Below are 17017 nucleotides of genomic sequence, written 5' to 3'. Positions count from 1 at the left end.
AACATTTTCAACACTCTGCCTGTATGTGATACGAGTGAACTGCTTTCCTGGTTGTGGACGGCACCCACATATCATACGGACGTTTTTCTCACGCGTATTTATAGGCAGCTGCACATATCCTATACAGTTCCCGTCCCTTGGCTGCGGATAGTAGTTTATCTAGTGTCCACTAGATTGCAGCCATTATCTGGAAGTTCAAACTGAAATGATAAAAGGGGTAGTTTCTCCTTGCAGTACTGAGCGAGTTGGCCATGCGGTTAGGGGCGCACAGCTGTGAGCTTGCATCCGGGAGATAGTGGGTTCAAACCCCACTGTCGGTAGCCCTGAAGATGGTTTTCCGTGGCTTCCCATTTTCACACCAGGCAAATGCTGGGGCTGTTCTTTAATTAAGGCCACGGCAGCTTCCTTCCCACTCCTAGCCCTTTCCTATCCCATCATCGCCATAAGACCTATCTGTGTCGGTACGACGTAAAACAACTAGCAATCCCACATAGTCTCGCATCTATGCAAATTGGATGTGTTGGTGGTCTGCCAATGATGGTTCCTCCAGCACCTTCCAGTCTTTAATAAAATTTGCAATATGCGTAGTGCTTAATGTAATGTCTATTACCTCTCTATGATTTTTATTTATAAATGTAGGCTTGTTTCCTAGGTTTAGTATCGTCAACTCAGTTCCAGTAATAAACTCTAGTAAAGACTCACCTCTTACATTGCAGTTCGTGCTGCCCCATGCCGTGTGGTGTGAATTTGCATCTGCTCCAGGGACTAGGTGTTTGCCTTTCCTCTGTCCGTTGTAAATTAGGTTCTCAATTTGTGATGGGGTCAGATTAGTTGAGTCGTATGGGAGGTATGCAGAGCCTATGGTTATTTCTCTGGGTCCCTCCCAATTTCCAGGTTTAATCTTGGTCATAGTTAAGTCCCGTGAACAGTGTTCCTGCAACATAAGATATTTTCATTTCCTGTTCACAAGAAGACACGTTCTGGGTATTTCCGATGCATCGTACATCAGCTTACTTCCAGATTCCGCCAGTCCTGCTACTCTGTCCTTGACTACCCATGGCTCTTGAATAAGGGCCACATCAATAGCCTCGGACTTGAACTTCCTGGCAAAATTGGCCACAGCTGCTTTTTTATGCTGAAGATTGGCCTGAAGGACCTTCAGCTCGACATTGGCTTTCGTTTTTCCCCTGATGATTTGAGACTTGATCTGCCCAAGTCCGATCTTAGCCTTAAGGCTTCTCTTTTTGAGCTCTTCAAAGTCTCTTTCACCAAGGGCTAAAACGACTGTCCTTCCTGTCTTATCGATTGAAGTGTCATTTAGCACTCTCTACTCTTGTGTTAGAAGTTTGGTATCGTGCTGATTGTTTATAACAGCAGTCTGCTCTATTGAAGCTTCTGTTGCCATTCCTTGTTTTGAGTTGGCGACAGCCTGTCCAGTTGGGACTTCTGTCTCCATTTTTTCATCTTGGGCTTGTTGCCGGATCTGCTGTACTGGAGCTTCCTTGACTTCCCTAGATATTGAAGTTTTGAAATTGTTTCTTTATAAGCATCCATATTTTAACCAATCATAGGGTTTTTGCCCCTTCTAGGATCCTGAGCATCGTTCTCACCATCCGTGGTGAGGCATATAGTCAAACCTTGTCCTCCCGCAACTCAGGCTCTCCGTACCAGAGACCACGCCCCTTACTCGTCCATCCAGCGGTCCGCCCCTGTCCCGAACCTAGCCAGGTTTGTTCACCTTTCAGTAGGCCTACTCACGTGTTCTCCACTTGGCATTTTCATGGCTGAGTTCACACCCATGACTTTCCCCCTAAGTTGGGATCGCCCCTTTCCCAACCTGCGGCTCGTTCAGGCTACGTAGAACAAAGTGATGTATTGGTTCCAGCACCCTGCAGTGAGCCTTCACCTCAATCACCAGCCCCACTTCACCTGAACCACCGTATCACCCATGTGGAGGAACAATGGATGCCTCTCTAGCATGTGTGGGCTAAGTAGCAACATTAAAGGATTCAGTTTTATTGTTTGAGCGGGTTTATTGGTATAACTTGAATGTAAAAGTTTTTCCCCATAATTTTTTCATTTTTTCATAAGACTAGTATAATTAAATATGTAGTTCCTGATTAACATCTTCATTCTGGATGGCTGACATCTTCATATGACACAAAAGTCAGGTACATAGGCCTACTATGTTTTGCTGTTAATAATGTATTAAAATTCAGGAGAAAGATCTAGTTCACTCCATGTTAAAATATGGTAGTGTTGAAAATCCTGACTAGTTTAATGTCAAATTCAGCCTATTTTAGTCGCATCCTAAGAAATTATAAATACAGCCTGATTCAACTGATTGTTCAATAAAAATAGGGTCATGGACGTGGAACCTCCGACAGTGGCTTGGCAGCCGCAGTATGAGAAACACAAAATAGGAAAACTTACTCCATGGTATTCGCCTACCTTCTGCGTTGATATGGCAGCAAATGAAGAAGAAAGTTTTGATCCAATATCTATTTTCAAAATGTTAAGGGTTTAATTGTACAACATGCGTGTTTGGCTGTCATTAAGGGCTGAATTCATTGTATTTTAGTAATTTAAGGTTTTTTATACTTCATATGAATAGAGTGAAGAAAAATGTTATGTTAATCTAAAGGACTGTACTGATGATGATGATAATATTAATAATGATTAATACCATTATACTTTAATGTATATCACTGATTAAAGTACACAAGTATGAAGGATGAGAGTTTTCCACCTAATCAATACTTTATTTATCAAAGTGTCTAAAATTTTAATTACATTAAAAGACAGTACCGGTTTCGACCTGTTAAATGGGTCATTGTCAGCTGTTGGTGAACCTGCTTATTCAATAGCAACTGTGAAGAATAAAATATTACTAAGTAAGATTAAACATGAATGCCACTATTCTAATAAAATGCTTAATGTTAAGAAATGTACTGTACATTTGGTACAGTTTTTAAAGTTAAAAGGCTTTGACTTCCTAAAGTTCCATGAATGCCAGAATTCCAAAAAATATACTTGCTATAATGTTAAAAATAGAATACAATTCTTAGAGTCTAAAGAGTCACCATATCCTGGTGTCAAGTTCAAATATCTCATGCTGTAATATCATTGCTGATAAACATGCTAGTTTTAACTAGACTTCTTGTTGAGGCATAAGTTGCTGTGTATAGCAAATATATTTTTTGGAATTGTGGCATTCATGGGACTCTAGGAAGTCAAAGCCTTTTAACTTCAAAAACTGTACCATATGTATATATCTTGACATTAAGCATTTTATTAGAATAGTGGCATTCATGTTTAATCTTAGTCATGTTTTATTCTGTACAGTCGCTATTGAATTAGCAGGTTCATCAACAGCTGACAATGACCCATTTAACAGGTCGAAACCGGTACTGTCTTTTAATGTAATTAAAATTTTAGACACTTTGTAAATAAAGTATTGATTAGGTGGAAAACTCTCATCCTTCATACTTGTGTGCTCAAGCTATCAATACGGACCATGAAGCTGATAGATTAAAGTGGCGTAATGGGGGCGTAAACTATGAAAGAATAATGATGATAACCTTAATGGCATGTGACCTCCAAAGAGGACTTTCATGTTGATGCCATATAGGTGAGGATGGGGCCCTACCTGTGATGAATTCTAATGATGAAGACGGCACACACACCAAGCCATTGCAATTAGCCAATGAAGATTAAAATCCCCAGCCTGGCTCCGGTAATCGAATTGGGGACCCCCTGCACCATACGCAGCTCGCTAGCCATTTAGCCATAGTGCCAGACAAGAACTGCACAGAAACATGTATCATCATCATTGTTGACCAACTCCAGTTTCCCACGTGTGGTATATGAGCCCCTTTTTATTTTGTTCAGTCCCTGAACCATTCTTCGTTCACAATCCGCTCCCAGTCCTGACGTCTCTCCTCTACATCCTTCTTCACTAACTCTGTAGGTCTGCCCACTGGTCTCTTTCCCCTTATTTCTCCTTCATGCCCCTTTCTTGCAGACCTGTTGGCACTCATTCTTTTCACATGACCAGACCACTTCAGTTTTGCCTTTTGGATCTTCTGGAGTAAGAAATCTTCTAGTCCTACGTCTTCTCTGACTTTTTCATTCCTGATTTTATCCCTCCTGGTCTTGTGGATCATTGTGCGTAGGAACTTTATTTCTGCTGCTTGGAGTTTCGAGTTGTCCTTTCTTGTTAATGTAGTGGTTTCCAGGCTGTATGTGAGGATAGTGGTGTAGTATGATTTGTACAGTGTCATCTTGGTTTTGAGTGGTACTTGTTTATCCCATAGTACTGTAGCTGTCTTACTTGGAGGTAAAATGTATTGCTTTGATGATTCGACTGTTTACTTCATACTTAGCTAAGTTATCCTTGGACATTATACTACCCAAGTACTTAAATTCTGTGACACTATCCAGCTTAGTGCCATTTAGCATAATTTATGGCTGACTGTCACCCTTCTGTACCTTCAACACCACCGTTTTAGCCTTGTTGATGTTTAATCCATATCTCTCAAACTCCTGACTCCATGCCTGCAGTCTCTTTTCCACATCTTTCTCTGAGTTACCCCAAATTACTACATCAAATGCAAATGCTTTTAAGTCTTGTTGCCCCTTTTCTTTTAGCGCCTTTAATATGGTATCCATTACAATGATAAATAATAAGGGGTGACAAAGCACTGCCTTGTTGTACTCCCTTTTTTGTGTCAAACCAGTCTTGACAGTCCAGAACCGACTTGCACACAGATTCTGGTTTTGTTGTAAGCACCTTAACTTTTGAAATTAGACTGTCTCGAACTTTGAGCTTTCTCAGGCACTCCCAAATAAGCTCCCTTGGTATGCTGTCATAGGCCTTTTCAATGTCAAGGAACAGTAGATATAAAGGCTTCTCTTTTTCCCAATGTTTTTCCATTAGCATTCTGACAGCAAATATAAGATCTGTTGTTGATCTTCCAAACCTAAACCATATTGTTCCTCTTCTAAAAGTGGTTCTGTTTCTCGTAATCTATCCTCTATAATCTTTTCTAGAATGTTTAGTCAGTGAGAGAGTAGAGTGATGCCAGGGTAGTTGGTACATTTCCGTCTGCTGCCTTTCTTGAATATAGGTACAATTATACCTTTCTTCCAGTCTTCTGGGATGGTATTTTGCTGCCATACTACATTTAGGAGCCTATATAGCCACTGGATTGCTGGGGTTCCTCCTGCTCTCAACATGTCCGCACTTAACTCATCTATTCCTGCAGCTTTCCCTTTCTTCATAGTTTTAAGGCTCTTCTCTATCTCCAGCCATGTGATTGGTGGCTCCATATTTTTACTGGGCCCTTCACTTTTTCCAGATTCTTCTCTGTTTTGAATTACATTTGATGCCTCTCCATTCAGGACTTGTCACAGGAGGTTTTGAATTCTCTCCTGATTCCATCTTCCCCTCATACTCCTGATCCATTATCCTGCTCTATTACCTTGATGTCTTCTAGGTTATTTTGCTTTTTTTAATTACTCTGTAAGGAAGTTTCTTGTTTCCTCTGCTGTCCTCTTCCAACTTTTCCACAAACTCATTCCATTTTTTCTCTTTCTCTTCTTTTACTATCCTCTTAGTTGAAAGTTTTCTTGCCCGGTAGAGTTCCTGTAGTTTAGTCATTTTATGGCCACCTGGATCTTGTGCATCTCTTTGTCTAGCATCTTTTTTGCCCAATTTCTCTCTTTTATAGCCAATCTAACTGTCATTTCACCAATATCATTCCACCAAGGTGTCTCTTTTTCTTTCGTGGTCGATCCTGTTACTCCACATAGGTCTTTAGCTTCACCCGCCAAAATATCTTGAAAAATTTTCCTTTCTTCTTCTACTGTATTCATTTCCCCTTTTGGTAAGTGTCTCTGTACCCTTATTTTATATTCTTCCTTCGGCTTGGCTTCTTCTAATTTCCAAGTCTTCACTTTGCGATTTCTTTTTCTTTTCTTCGGGGTTGTATTAGCCACATGATTTAGGTCTGCAATCAATAATCTATGATCACTGTCCATACTCTCACTGGGGATAACTTTGACATCAGTTACATATTTCCCTCCTCCTTTGTTAGTGATGATTAGGGCTCAGATGTTTAAGACCTAAAAATAGCCCAAATAAGCAAGCAAATATGACCTCAAAAGTGACAAAATATGACCTCAAAAGTGACGAAATATGACGCAAAAATTACAAAATATGACTCGAAAATGATTACCCTAAATATGGCCATTTTGAAATAATTTATAAATTAAAATGACAATTCCTTTGAAACACATTGGTATTTATTCTTACTTTCATAATTGATTTTCTGAATATACATGTTTAGCAGTTATTCACAGTCAATTGTCCTTGATTCACTTATCAAATATGTGTGAATACATACCTATAAAGTTCTAACTTCACTAAGATTATCAGATCACACAACATTTTGAAAGTCAGTACATGTTTGCACCCTGAATTGATAGTTTGAAATAGGAGAAAACTAGAAATTAATTTATTTTTAAAAATATTTTAGAACGTTTAAGCCCAGGTTTCATTAATATTATTCAAATGCATTAAAGTTTAAATTGAGTACCATGAAACGAATTAAGTACCGGTAGATGTCTTTCAATACATTACTGTAGGGCGGTAGGACCTATAGTGCAAACTCGCAATCTTTTTCATTCTTCTCCACGGCTTGAATTGAAGTGTATGACAAATTTCATGCTTTGTGAATGCTTGTTCGCATTTGGTAAGTTGAAAGTGATTTTGCACAGTTTCAGCTGTCATCAAACCGCCAAAATAGCTCAAAATATGACCTTATGACCAAAAATAGCCAAAATATGCATTTATATGACAAAGATCGCTTAGTTGTGACCATAATCACCTGATTTGCACCAAATTCCAATCAGGCAACAAATAGAGGCAAAGAAAAAAATATGACTTTTCCTAAAAATCCGAACCCTGGTGATGATATAGTCAATGAGACACTTATGTTTTCCATCCCAGCTATATCTTGTTTTCTTGTGGCTGTCTTGTTTTTGGAAGAAGGTATTTTTGATGATCAATCCATTTCTTCTGCACAAATCAAGCAGTAGATCTTGACAGAATTGTTCCTTCTCTTGAGCACTACATCCAACCTGTGGTGCATAGTCAACTCCCGATAATTTGCATGCGCATAATTCGCTTTGCGGTTAATTCGCGGGTTTCGGAGAGTTACCCACTAATCATCACACTGAGTAAAATTATCTCTGCCTAGTTTAAAAGAATTTTAATGCGATGCGTGGAGACAAAATCATTGATATTTGAGGAAACTGGACTTCGTTTCTCTACGATGTAGCAGTAGGCCTATATGCACACAGCTGCTAGAATGCTGCAAACTTGAAAACATTCGACCATGTTCCTGTGCATGGCACAGCACAGATTACCGTAATCTTGGAAGCAGAGACAATGAAAGAGGAATGCACTTGGAATTTACCCTCCCTTTCGCCACAGTCCAAGGTTGCTGAACTGTAAGCCAAATGAAGGGTAGGTGCGCCGGCAGCGAGTGTATTGTAGGCTACTGTACTGTACTTGAGAAGTGTGAACGGAGTGTGGAAGTCTTTTCGAAGTTTCGAATAAGTCAGTAGTAAGAGTTTTCAATATGAGTGGTCAAAAAATGAAATATAAAAGGTTAACCGTCAGTGAAAAAAATGAAAATTACAGAAAGACTAGAGAAAGGCGAGGCATCATCAAAGTTAGCCTGCGAGTTTGGTGTGGGTGAAACAACAGTGAGAGACCTGAAGAAGCAAAAGGAAACCCTCATTGAATTTTCTGCTAATTGTGATCGTTCATCGTCCCTGATATCAATGAGAACATCGGGCTATGCAAATCGAGATGAAGCCATGATACGGTGGTTTAATCAAAAACGAGCGGAAGGTATTCTTGTGCCCAATCCAATGTGTGCTGAGCAAGCAAAACATTTTCACGATGCTCTTGGCTTAGAAGGCGATTTTAAAGCATCTTCTGGCTGGCTTACGCGGTTTAAGAAACGCTACAGAATACGAGAAATTGCTATACACGGAGAGCGTCTCAGCGCAGACACGGGTGCTGCTGAAAAGTTCGCACAGGAATTTAAATCATTCATTGAAAAAGAACAGCTTGACCTTAGACAACTTTACAATGCAGATTGAACAGGGTTGTATTGGAAATGTTTACCGTCCCGAACATTAGTGATGCAACAAGAACAGCAAGCCCCAGGTCGCAAAACATCCGAGGAAATAATAACCATTATGGCGCGTGCTAACGCAAGTGGTGATCATAAATTAAAATTATTAGCGATAGGGATATCCACAAAACCCCGTTGTTTTAAACGAGTGAATGTACCTTTGCAGTACTGCCATCAAAAGGCAGTGTGGATGGAGACACAGATATTTAAGGAATGGTTTCACAATCATTTTGTGAAACAAGTGACGGCCTACCTAATTAAACAGTCACTGCCAATCAAAGCAGTGCTCTTTGATTGACAATGCGCCTTCTCGTCCACACGAAAGTGAACTTAAAGAAGGTGATATTTACGTGAAATACCTTTCCCCTAATGTAACTTCTATTCTCCAACCTATGGACCTAGACGTTATTGCTGCTTTAAAGAAGAACTACAGGTCATCTCTGTTACAGCAATTGGTTGAGGAAGGCATCGATATTCCAACATTTTGGAAGGACTTAGTTTGTTGGATGCTCTTCATGCAGTCAATAAGTCATAGGACAAAATTACCTCTACTACGCTCGCACGATCGTGGAAATCTGTTCTAGGTGAAGAGCAAGCATTTGCTGGCTTCAGTGACGATATTTCGAATGATGAAGGGAATGGTTGAATTCCTGAAACATGTTTGGTTGAATAAATAATTTTCCTTCATTAATAAGTGTATTGACAAGGCTGATTCAAATATAACTATTTTAAATATTTCTGTACTACATTCGGGCAACGTAGTCTCGCTACGTTATCTTTACTGAAAAACCTGGACAAATGCCAAGATGCAGAAGAAAGTGACATTATTGAGTGGTTAAACGTCGATAAGGACAATTATGGTTTCAGACATGAAAGTGAGGAGGATATTGTACAGAATTTGATGATTGATGAGGAAGACTGAGATCCAGATGATATCGAGTGCGGGAGTGATGTAACAGGAACTCCGAAAGTTTCCCACAGCCAAGCTTATCTCTTACATAGAAAATAGAGATGAATTTTCATTTTCAGATATTGTTTTCTTGAGAAATGTAGATCCAAAATTAGAAAAAATGAACAGTCGTCTAAGAAACAAAACGTGATGACCAATTTTTTTCGTTAGATACGAATGTTGGCATAATCCACATGGCATTTTGTAATTTTTCTCTAGTGTGTCTTACAATACAATGTGAAGTGTTCTAATTATTTTCTGCTTGTTCATAAAATACATTTCATTATTTTAACTTATGGTTTTGTTTTTACCAGGCTTAAAAATGACTGCAGAAAATTCGCGGTTTTCGATAATTCACGAAATTGCGTGCATTAATTACCGCGAATTATCGAGAGTGCACTGTACTAGCACTACCATGTAATTTGTGGACTCCAGCTGCATAGATAATTTAATGATCCTATCATTCTTATCGCATACTTCAGTAATGGGGTCCATGTCTTTTGTTATCAGGAAAGTTACACCATCTCTGGCCTCTTCCTCGCGTCCACCCTGAGAATCTTGCTACCAGCCTTTCTCCATTTTGTTTCACTCATTCCCAATGTGAATAGATTTTTCCTCTTCATCATATCGATAAGTTCTTCAGTTTTTCCAGTCAGGGTCAAAATATTCATAGTCCCAATTCTTACATTGTTCTTCGGACATATCTGTTTTTCATCGGAGCCATGTTGGCCGTCATACCTGCTAGATCTGCTGGAAGACTTTGTCAATTTCGGTATAATTTTTTATCTCCATCCAAGGCTCGTTTGATTGTTGAAAGCAATTTGAAGATGATACCACTGGCTTGCTAGGCCTACCATTGATCTTCGCATCGATACTTTGTTATGCACTAGATGGTCAGTGCCTGACACGCATTTCCTCATGTAAGTTAAGTCTATGGTTTACCCGCCAATACTCGGGAGGCTTGATTGCTGTGGTTGCCCACTGGGCGATGGCATTGCTACATCCCTATAATGTTTTAAAATAATTACTGCTGTTAACTGCAGATTTAATTGTTTAGTTTTCTTAACAAGTATGAATATCCATTAAACAACCTGTGCTAAGCAACACCAACTTCCATTGTGTTCCTTGTGGGACTAGAAGTACACATCTCCAATGTTGTATATTGCAGGTTGGGTGAGGAACGCGAAGACAAGCCAGCACCCACCTCGAGGTCGCGCACCGGCAAGTGGCGAGAGTCCCAGGAGGAGCGGAGGCGCCAGCAGGTCCAGACAAAACTGCAGGTGCTCTTGTTCAGACACAAGGAGCTGCTCAAGAAGGACATGATCAAGAAACGGGCTCTGCTCGAGAAAGAGTTGCAGATAGAGATCCAGGTAATAACCGTGATATAAGGACTTACATCCAGGGGATAGTGGGTTCGATTCCACTGTCGACAGCCCTGAAGATGGTTTTCCGCGGTTTCCCATTTTCACACCAGGCAAACGCTGGGGCTGTACCTTAATTAAGACCTCGGCCTTTTCCTTCCAACTCCTAGGCCTTTCCTATCCCATCGTCGCCATAACACCTATCTGTGTCAGTGCAACGTAACTAATTAATTAATTAAGGCCACGGCCACTTTCTCCCAACTCCTAGGCCTTTCCTATCCCATCATCACCATAACACCTATCTGTGTCAGTGCAACGTAATTAATTAATTAAGGCCGCGGCCACTTCCTTCCAACTGCTAGGCCTTCCCTATCCCATCATCGCCATAACACCTATCTGTGTCAGTGCAACGTAACTAATTAATTAATTAAGGCCACGGCCGCTTCCTTCCAACTTCTAGGCCTTTCCTATCCCATCGTCACCATAACACCTATCTGTGTCAGTGCAACGTAATTAATTAATTAAGGCCGCAGCCACTTCCTTCCAGCTGCTAGGCCTTCCCTATCCCATCATCGCCATAACACGTATCTGTGTCAGTGCAACGTAACTAATTAATTAATTAAGGCCACGGCCGCTTCCTTCCAACTCCTAGGCCTTTCCTATCCCATCGTCGCCATAATACCTATCTGTGTCAGTGCAACGTTACTAATTAATTAAGGCCACGGCCACGTCCTTCCAACTCCTTGGCCTTTCCTATCCCATCGTCGCCATAATACCTATCTGTGTCAGTGCAACGTAAAGCCACTAGCAAAAAAAAAAAAAAAAAAAAGGACTTAAAAAAAATACCAATAGTTTTGCTCAGCACCAGTCTTACGGTACTAGAACTGCACATGTTATTTCTTCTACACAGGATACTTTCCACTGTCATTCCCGATTATCTTTCTTCATATTTTTCCTACTCATTGTCACGAGGTCACGTTGTATTATATCTGTAGCCAGGTCAATAAATTCCCTACCTGCAAACTTTGGGGACGTATAGATTGATGTTTTCACGGCCCGTAATTGTAGACATGATAAGCTTTTGGGCTTTTGCGTGTCAGCAAATAAGGTGGAACTCTTTACAGAGAACTTTGATCTGCATCTTCATGACTTCTTATTAGAGAAAAGTGAAGAATTCCACCTTGTTTTTTGACACGACAAAAGCTTAATATCAAGGAGATTCCTTCTCATCGCTTGTTGAGTCGAGCCCACTGACTTTTTAGATAATTGCTGAAGGAATGAACAGATTTAGCGTAGTTACATTATTTCTGGAAGCCTGTTTTATGTCCCAGATTTGCTGCTGGCTGCTGTCCATCCGGTGATCTCCTTACCTTCTTTAAGGAAGCCCTTGAAGTGTTGTCTCCCTGCTGTAATCCATCCCGTTTGATGTCCTACTCATCTCTTCTCCGGTATCTCAACATTTTAATTTGTCAACCGCTATTATTATTATTATTATTATTATTATTATTATTATTATTATTATTATTATTATTATTATTATTTATTCGTGAATAGATCACTTAGAACCACACGGAATCAACATTGTTTGGCTGTTCCTTTTAGCCCAGTGTTCCTTCATACCTAGTGTGTTTTCATTGCAGGAAGCATACATGTCCGTTTGTCCATCTCTCATCATCCTCAAAACCACGTCTCAGTGTGGTTTTTGTGATATCATCTCAGTCCAGTAGATTTGGTGATCCTAATTCCTTCAGGTCTTTCTCTGTCTGTTTGTACCAGTTTGATCTAGTTTAAGAATGTGTACATTCTGTGAGTCAGTCTGCTTGAGTCCGTTCTTTCTAAGTGACCCATGAATTGTATTCTTCACACGCGCATTGTGTCTGTAATTTTGGAGATTATTTTATATATTTCCGCTTTTGGTTTTAGAAAATGTACTCCATCTTTGATTCTTGGTCCTAGAAATTTTCTCATTATTTTACATTCTTTCACTTCTAATTTTCCTTTTAGTGTTTTGTGCTGAAGATTGAGAGTTCCTGATGTGTAGAGAGCTTCAGGTTTGATTACTGTACTATAGACTGGGCGAGTTGCCCATGCGGTTAGGGGCGCGCAACTGTGAGCTTGCATCCGGTAGATGGTGGGTTCGAATCCTACTGTCGGCAGCCCTGAAGAGTGTTTTTTGGTGTTTCCCCATTTTCACACCGGGCAAATGCTGAGGCTGTACCATAATTAAGACCACAGCCGCTTCCTTCCAACTCCTAGCCCTTTCCTATCCCTTTGTCGCCATAAGACCTATCTGTGTTGGTGTGACGTAAAAGCCACTAGCAAAAAAAAAAAAAGAAGAAGAAGAAGAAAAAAACTGTACTAGAGTGATGGATTTTGCACTTCCAGGGGAGATGTTTTTGTTGTATTTTTTGTGAGCTGAAATGCAGTTTACATTTCTGGAGTTGTGATACAATTTTTAGTAATCAATTCACCTAAATATGTAAATTATTTCACTCAAGAGATGTGGTTGGAGCCCATTTGGAGTTCAGATGGGGTAGTTTTTATGTCTGTCATAAATTTTATTTTTTCAGATGAAATTTGTAACCCAATTTTCGCTGCCTGTTCTTGCAGGAGTTTGGGTATTATTATTATTATTATTATTATTATTATTATTATTATTATTATTATTATGTGTGTGCATTTTTCTTCACATGCTCGCCAAAAGTTTTTTAATCTTATATTTTTCCTCTGTTGTTCTTCCACCAGTTGTTCCATGGTTTAGCAACTTATTTCTGAGGATTATCAATCAATTCCACAACTTTTTTTCATTAATCAAGTCTCTCTTCAATTTCTGCTGGTTTTGAATAATTATTATTATTATAATGTAAATTCAGCTATGTAGGAATCGATGACAACTCATATAATGTATATATTTCACCAAATACACAGTACAGTTAGGAATTGAGATCCATCAATCAAACTCACATTGTTGCACTCACTTGCTAACATCAACAACCCACACCAACTCAACTGAACTCGCTTACAACATGATCACCACTTTTTGCAGTAAAATACCAGTATAACAAAATTTTGGGGACCTCTGAAATTAATTTGTTATACTAAATAAGTCAATTCTTAAGAACTCACCTTGTATTATATCCATTAGTTATTGTTGTTTTCAGGGGCGGAACTACAAGGTCATCTGCCCTGTTATATCCGTTGCAGGATTTGTATAACTTCAAAATACCATTATGAGTTACAGTATTGACAAATGTTTTCAGAAAATCTATTTTTACATTGTACCAGCAAGTCTACACATTGTTCCAGAACCTTTTCTTTTTCTGAAAAAGTATGTGATTTTCTTCTGAACAGATCCAGACACAAAAGCTCATTCCAAATAGTCACCAACTACTGCACATGAATTTAAAATAGATTTTGGCACATCACTTCGTGACACAAGAAAATCTTGGAAGGCTACATGCCATGTTCGTTACCTGTTGAAGAGTCGAGCTCTTGGGTTGTCTTCCTCTTCCTCCCCATCACATGGATCTCTATCATTCATATGTCCTCCACAATTTCCTCATTGGTGATTTCTTTGTGGACTATTACATCACTATCTACATTGGTGTAGTTGGTAAGACTTACCGTAGATGGCACATGCAACGTTGTACACAAACGCTTCCAATTCTCCTTGGTTTCCACATCATCCAACACTTCACTTTCTGCGACGTCTTCTGTAAAAACCACTCCAGCTTTTCTAAAGCAGTTTGTGATGATTTCTGCATTCAGGGGTTTCCATGCAGCATTAAACATCTGCATTGCTCCCAATATGTCGATGTTAATGTCTCTATTCGTGGCAACGTTGCACAGCATTCGACGGACCACACGAGCTCGGTAATGCCGCTTTACTGCATGAATTATACTGTGATCCAGCGGCTGCAGAATTGAAGTTGTATTTGGAGGAAAAAATAAAACTTTTACATGCTCCAAATGGCGAGGCACACAATTATGAGAAGAGCAATTGTCCAATAATAGAATAATTCTCCTCTTTTCGGCCTTCATCCGACGTTCCAAGTCCAACAACCACTCTTTGAATAGCACAGATGTCATCCATGCCTTAGAGTTGTGACTGTATTCACAGGGCAGATGTTGCACTCCCTTGGAGCACCTTGGCTTCCCAAACTTCCCAAGTATGAGAGGCTTCAGTTTGTCCGTCCCTGTGGAATTGGTACACAAAAGAGCCGTGATACGTTATTTTGAACGTTTGCCCCCAAAACGCTTATTTCCCTTGAAATCAAGGGTTTTGTTCGGCATTAGTTTATAAAATAATGCAGTTTCGTCTGCATTATAAATGTCTGCCGGTGAATATTCCTTCAAGGCATCCGTTAGAGTCTCCAGCCGCCTTGAAGGCGCAACTTCCTTCGGGGCATCGTTAGCTTCACCATTTATAATTTTGTGGGATATGCCATATCTCTCCCGGAACCTATGAAGCCAACCAGCACTACCCATAAACTCAGGTGACCCAAGCGAACATGCGAAAGATCGCGCACGCTCACATAACAGTGGGCCATTTATTGAAATGTTTTTACTCCGCATTTCCACAAACCACTTATAGACGGCTTAGTCCACCTTTTGTTATTCTGAAAATTTTGTTATACTGGTGTTCGTTACAGCGGAATTCTACTGTATATACATTCTGGTTATGTTTCCAAATAAATCTGGTTTCTCAAAACAACTTATTTGCACAAGAAATCCATAACATCCAGAAGTCGTCAGTAAGTCTATATTTTAGAATTCCCTTGATTCAGGACCACCATACCATTATGGCGTATTACTTATAAGATATCCAGAAAGACCTAGTATTACTATACAGACGTCCTTAGTTCATCATTGTTCCAAAGTTCTCTCGCGCTCTGTGGGTTTCTGAACAACTTGGAACATGTGAAAGATTATTTACACGTGATCAGTGTTACATAACTTTCATACACATAACATACACATACACACAGATAACATACACATAACTTGTGTCAAATCAAGTCTTATACATATGTGTACCGAGTATATCAGTATTAGAGGATTGGTCATGCTGATAAATAATTTGAAAAATATAATTGGATATCTTGCACCGTTGTGATTTAGTCAGCTGCTGAAGTTAGCCAATCAGGTCACTTTGCAGGAAAATACAAATGTGCTTTACACAACACTGTTGCAAAATCTGCATGTGACTTAAGATCGGCATCAGAACACCATTACAGACCATCGTTCTCATTTTTGTTCCGTATTGAAAATAGCGATCTCACTTAGTTTACCAGAGTATATTTATTACCCCACCTATTCAATACAGTTGTAAACTAAGTGAGACCAGTCGAAGAATAAAACTTTGCTAGTTGAAGAGTTTGAGTATGGACGTCCAAGCTGACAGAATCGTGCCGTAGCAAGTACGGTACGGTGACACTGGCTGAAACCAAGGGCGTGTTTACCGCTGATCATGGCTCTTAGTGCCGTGCAAAGCCTGTGAAGCAGACCAACTTCAGCAACTGATAAAATGATTATTAAAAAACTATTAAAAATAGTTTGTGTTGGGTCCACCTTGTCAATAGACTTTTATAATTGAAAATTATGTACTCATTTATACATGTTTCAGGAACATTATGCATTCCCTTCAGTAGTAAAGGGAACTATTTTAAAACATTTAGACAAGTCAATAGAGGATAAATCAAATACCTATTATAGTTAAGTTTATCAGCAACGGTGTCGAGTTATTGAATTATTTTTTTGAATTATTTATCAGCATGACCAATCCTCGAATGCTCATCTACCCCATTCACGTTGTTTTTGACCACTCTGTATATAGAGAGAGAAGCAGGAAAAGGAGCTCGTAAGAGGGCAGACACAATGGCTGGTCTGTTTGGGAAGAGGAGACGAGGACAGTCTCCTCATCTTCACAAACTGCCATCTTCTCTCCTCATCCCCGACAAGCTTGTTTCTGCTTTACACTCTTCGTTCTTGGCTGACTTCTGATCCATAGAGCACAGCCAGGTATCTTGGCGTATGGCAGTCACAGAGCACACCTGTTTGCACCTCTTCCCTCAGATTGGCTGTGTCCTGGCCAGACAACAATTTAAATGTATTTTATTCATTCAGTTATGATATTTAGTGCCGTGTGATTACATTCCAGAAGGATCTGTCTAACGAGCTTGCGGCCCGCACCAAAGCGGAGAGAAGTAAACAGGATGAGGTGCGTACAGGCAGCAGCAAACGGAAGTCTGCGCCTGTCCCTGCGGCGAACGTGGCTCCACCGACAGCATCGAAAGCGAGTTCGCGGAGCAAGAAGCAGCAGCGGAACGCCCCCGGGACGCCGAGCGGCACGATCGCCCCCGCGGCGGCGGGAATCGGAGCCTCGCACGGAGGGGGTGGCGGTGGTGGTGGTGGTGGTCGTAAGAAAGAGAAGTTGTACTGCCTGTGCAGGACACCGTACGATGAAACCAAGTAAGTAATTTGTTGATGTTTCTAAT

General features: G+C 40.1%; 1 protein-coding gene across 7 annotated transcripts in view; it reads left to right on the top strand.

Annotated features, from left to right (window-relative positions):
• Positions 1 to 17017, top strand: part of E(bx) (nucleosome-remodeling factor subunit NURF301 E(bx)) — a 464290-nt gene that overhangs the window by 411932 nt on the left and 35341 nt on the right. For all 7 annotated transcript variants that reach the window (XM_068230140.1, XM_068230142.1, XM_068230143.1 and 4 more), the window contains 2 exons: positions 10328 to 10529; positions 16681 to 16991. In XM_068230140.1, coding sequence (XP_068086241.1) covers positions 10328 to 10529; positions 16681 to 16991 — 513 coding nt within the window. The remainder of the gene's footprint in view (positions 1 to 10327; positions 10530 to 16680; positions 16992 to 17017) is intronic.

Source organism: Anabrus simplex, chromosome 13, assembly GCF_040414725.1.
Source record: "Anabrus simplex isolate iqAnaSimp1 chromosome 13, ASM4041472v1, whole genome shotgun sequence".
In the NCBI taxonomy this organism is placed as follows: Eukaryota; Metazoa; Arthropoda; class Insecta; order Orthoptera; family Tettigoniidae; genus Anabrus; species Anabrus simplex.
The sequence above is the reverse complement of the archived record's forward strand: the minus strand, read 5'-3'. Positions and strand labels throughout refer to the sequence as shown.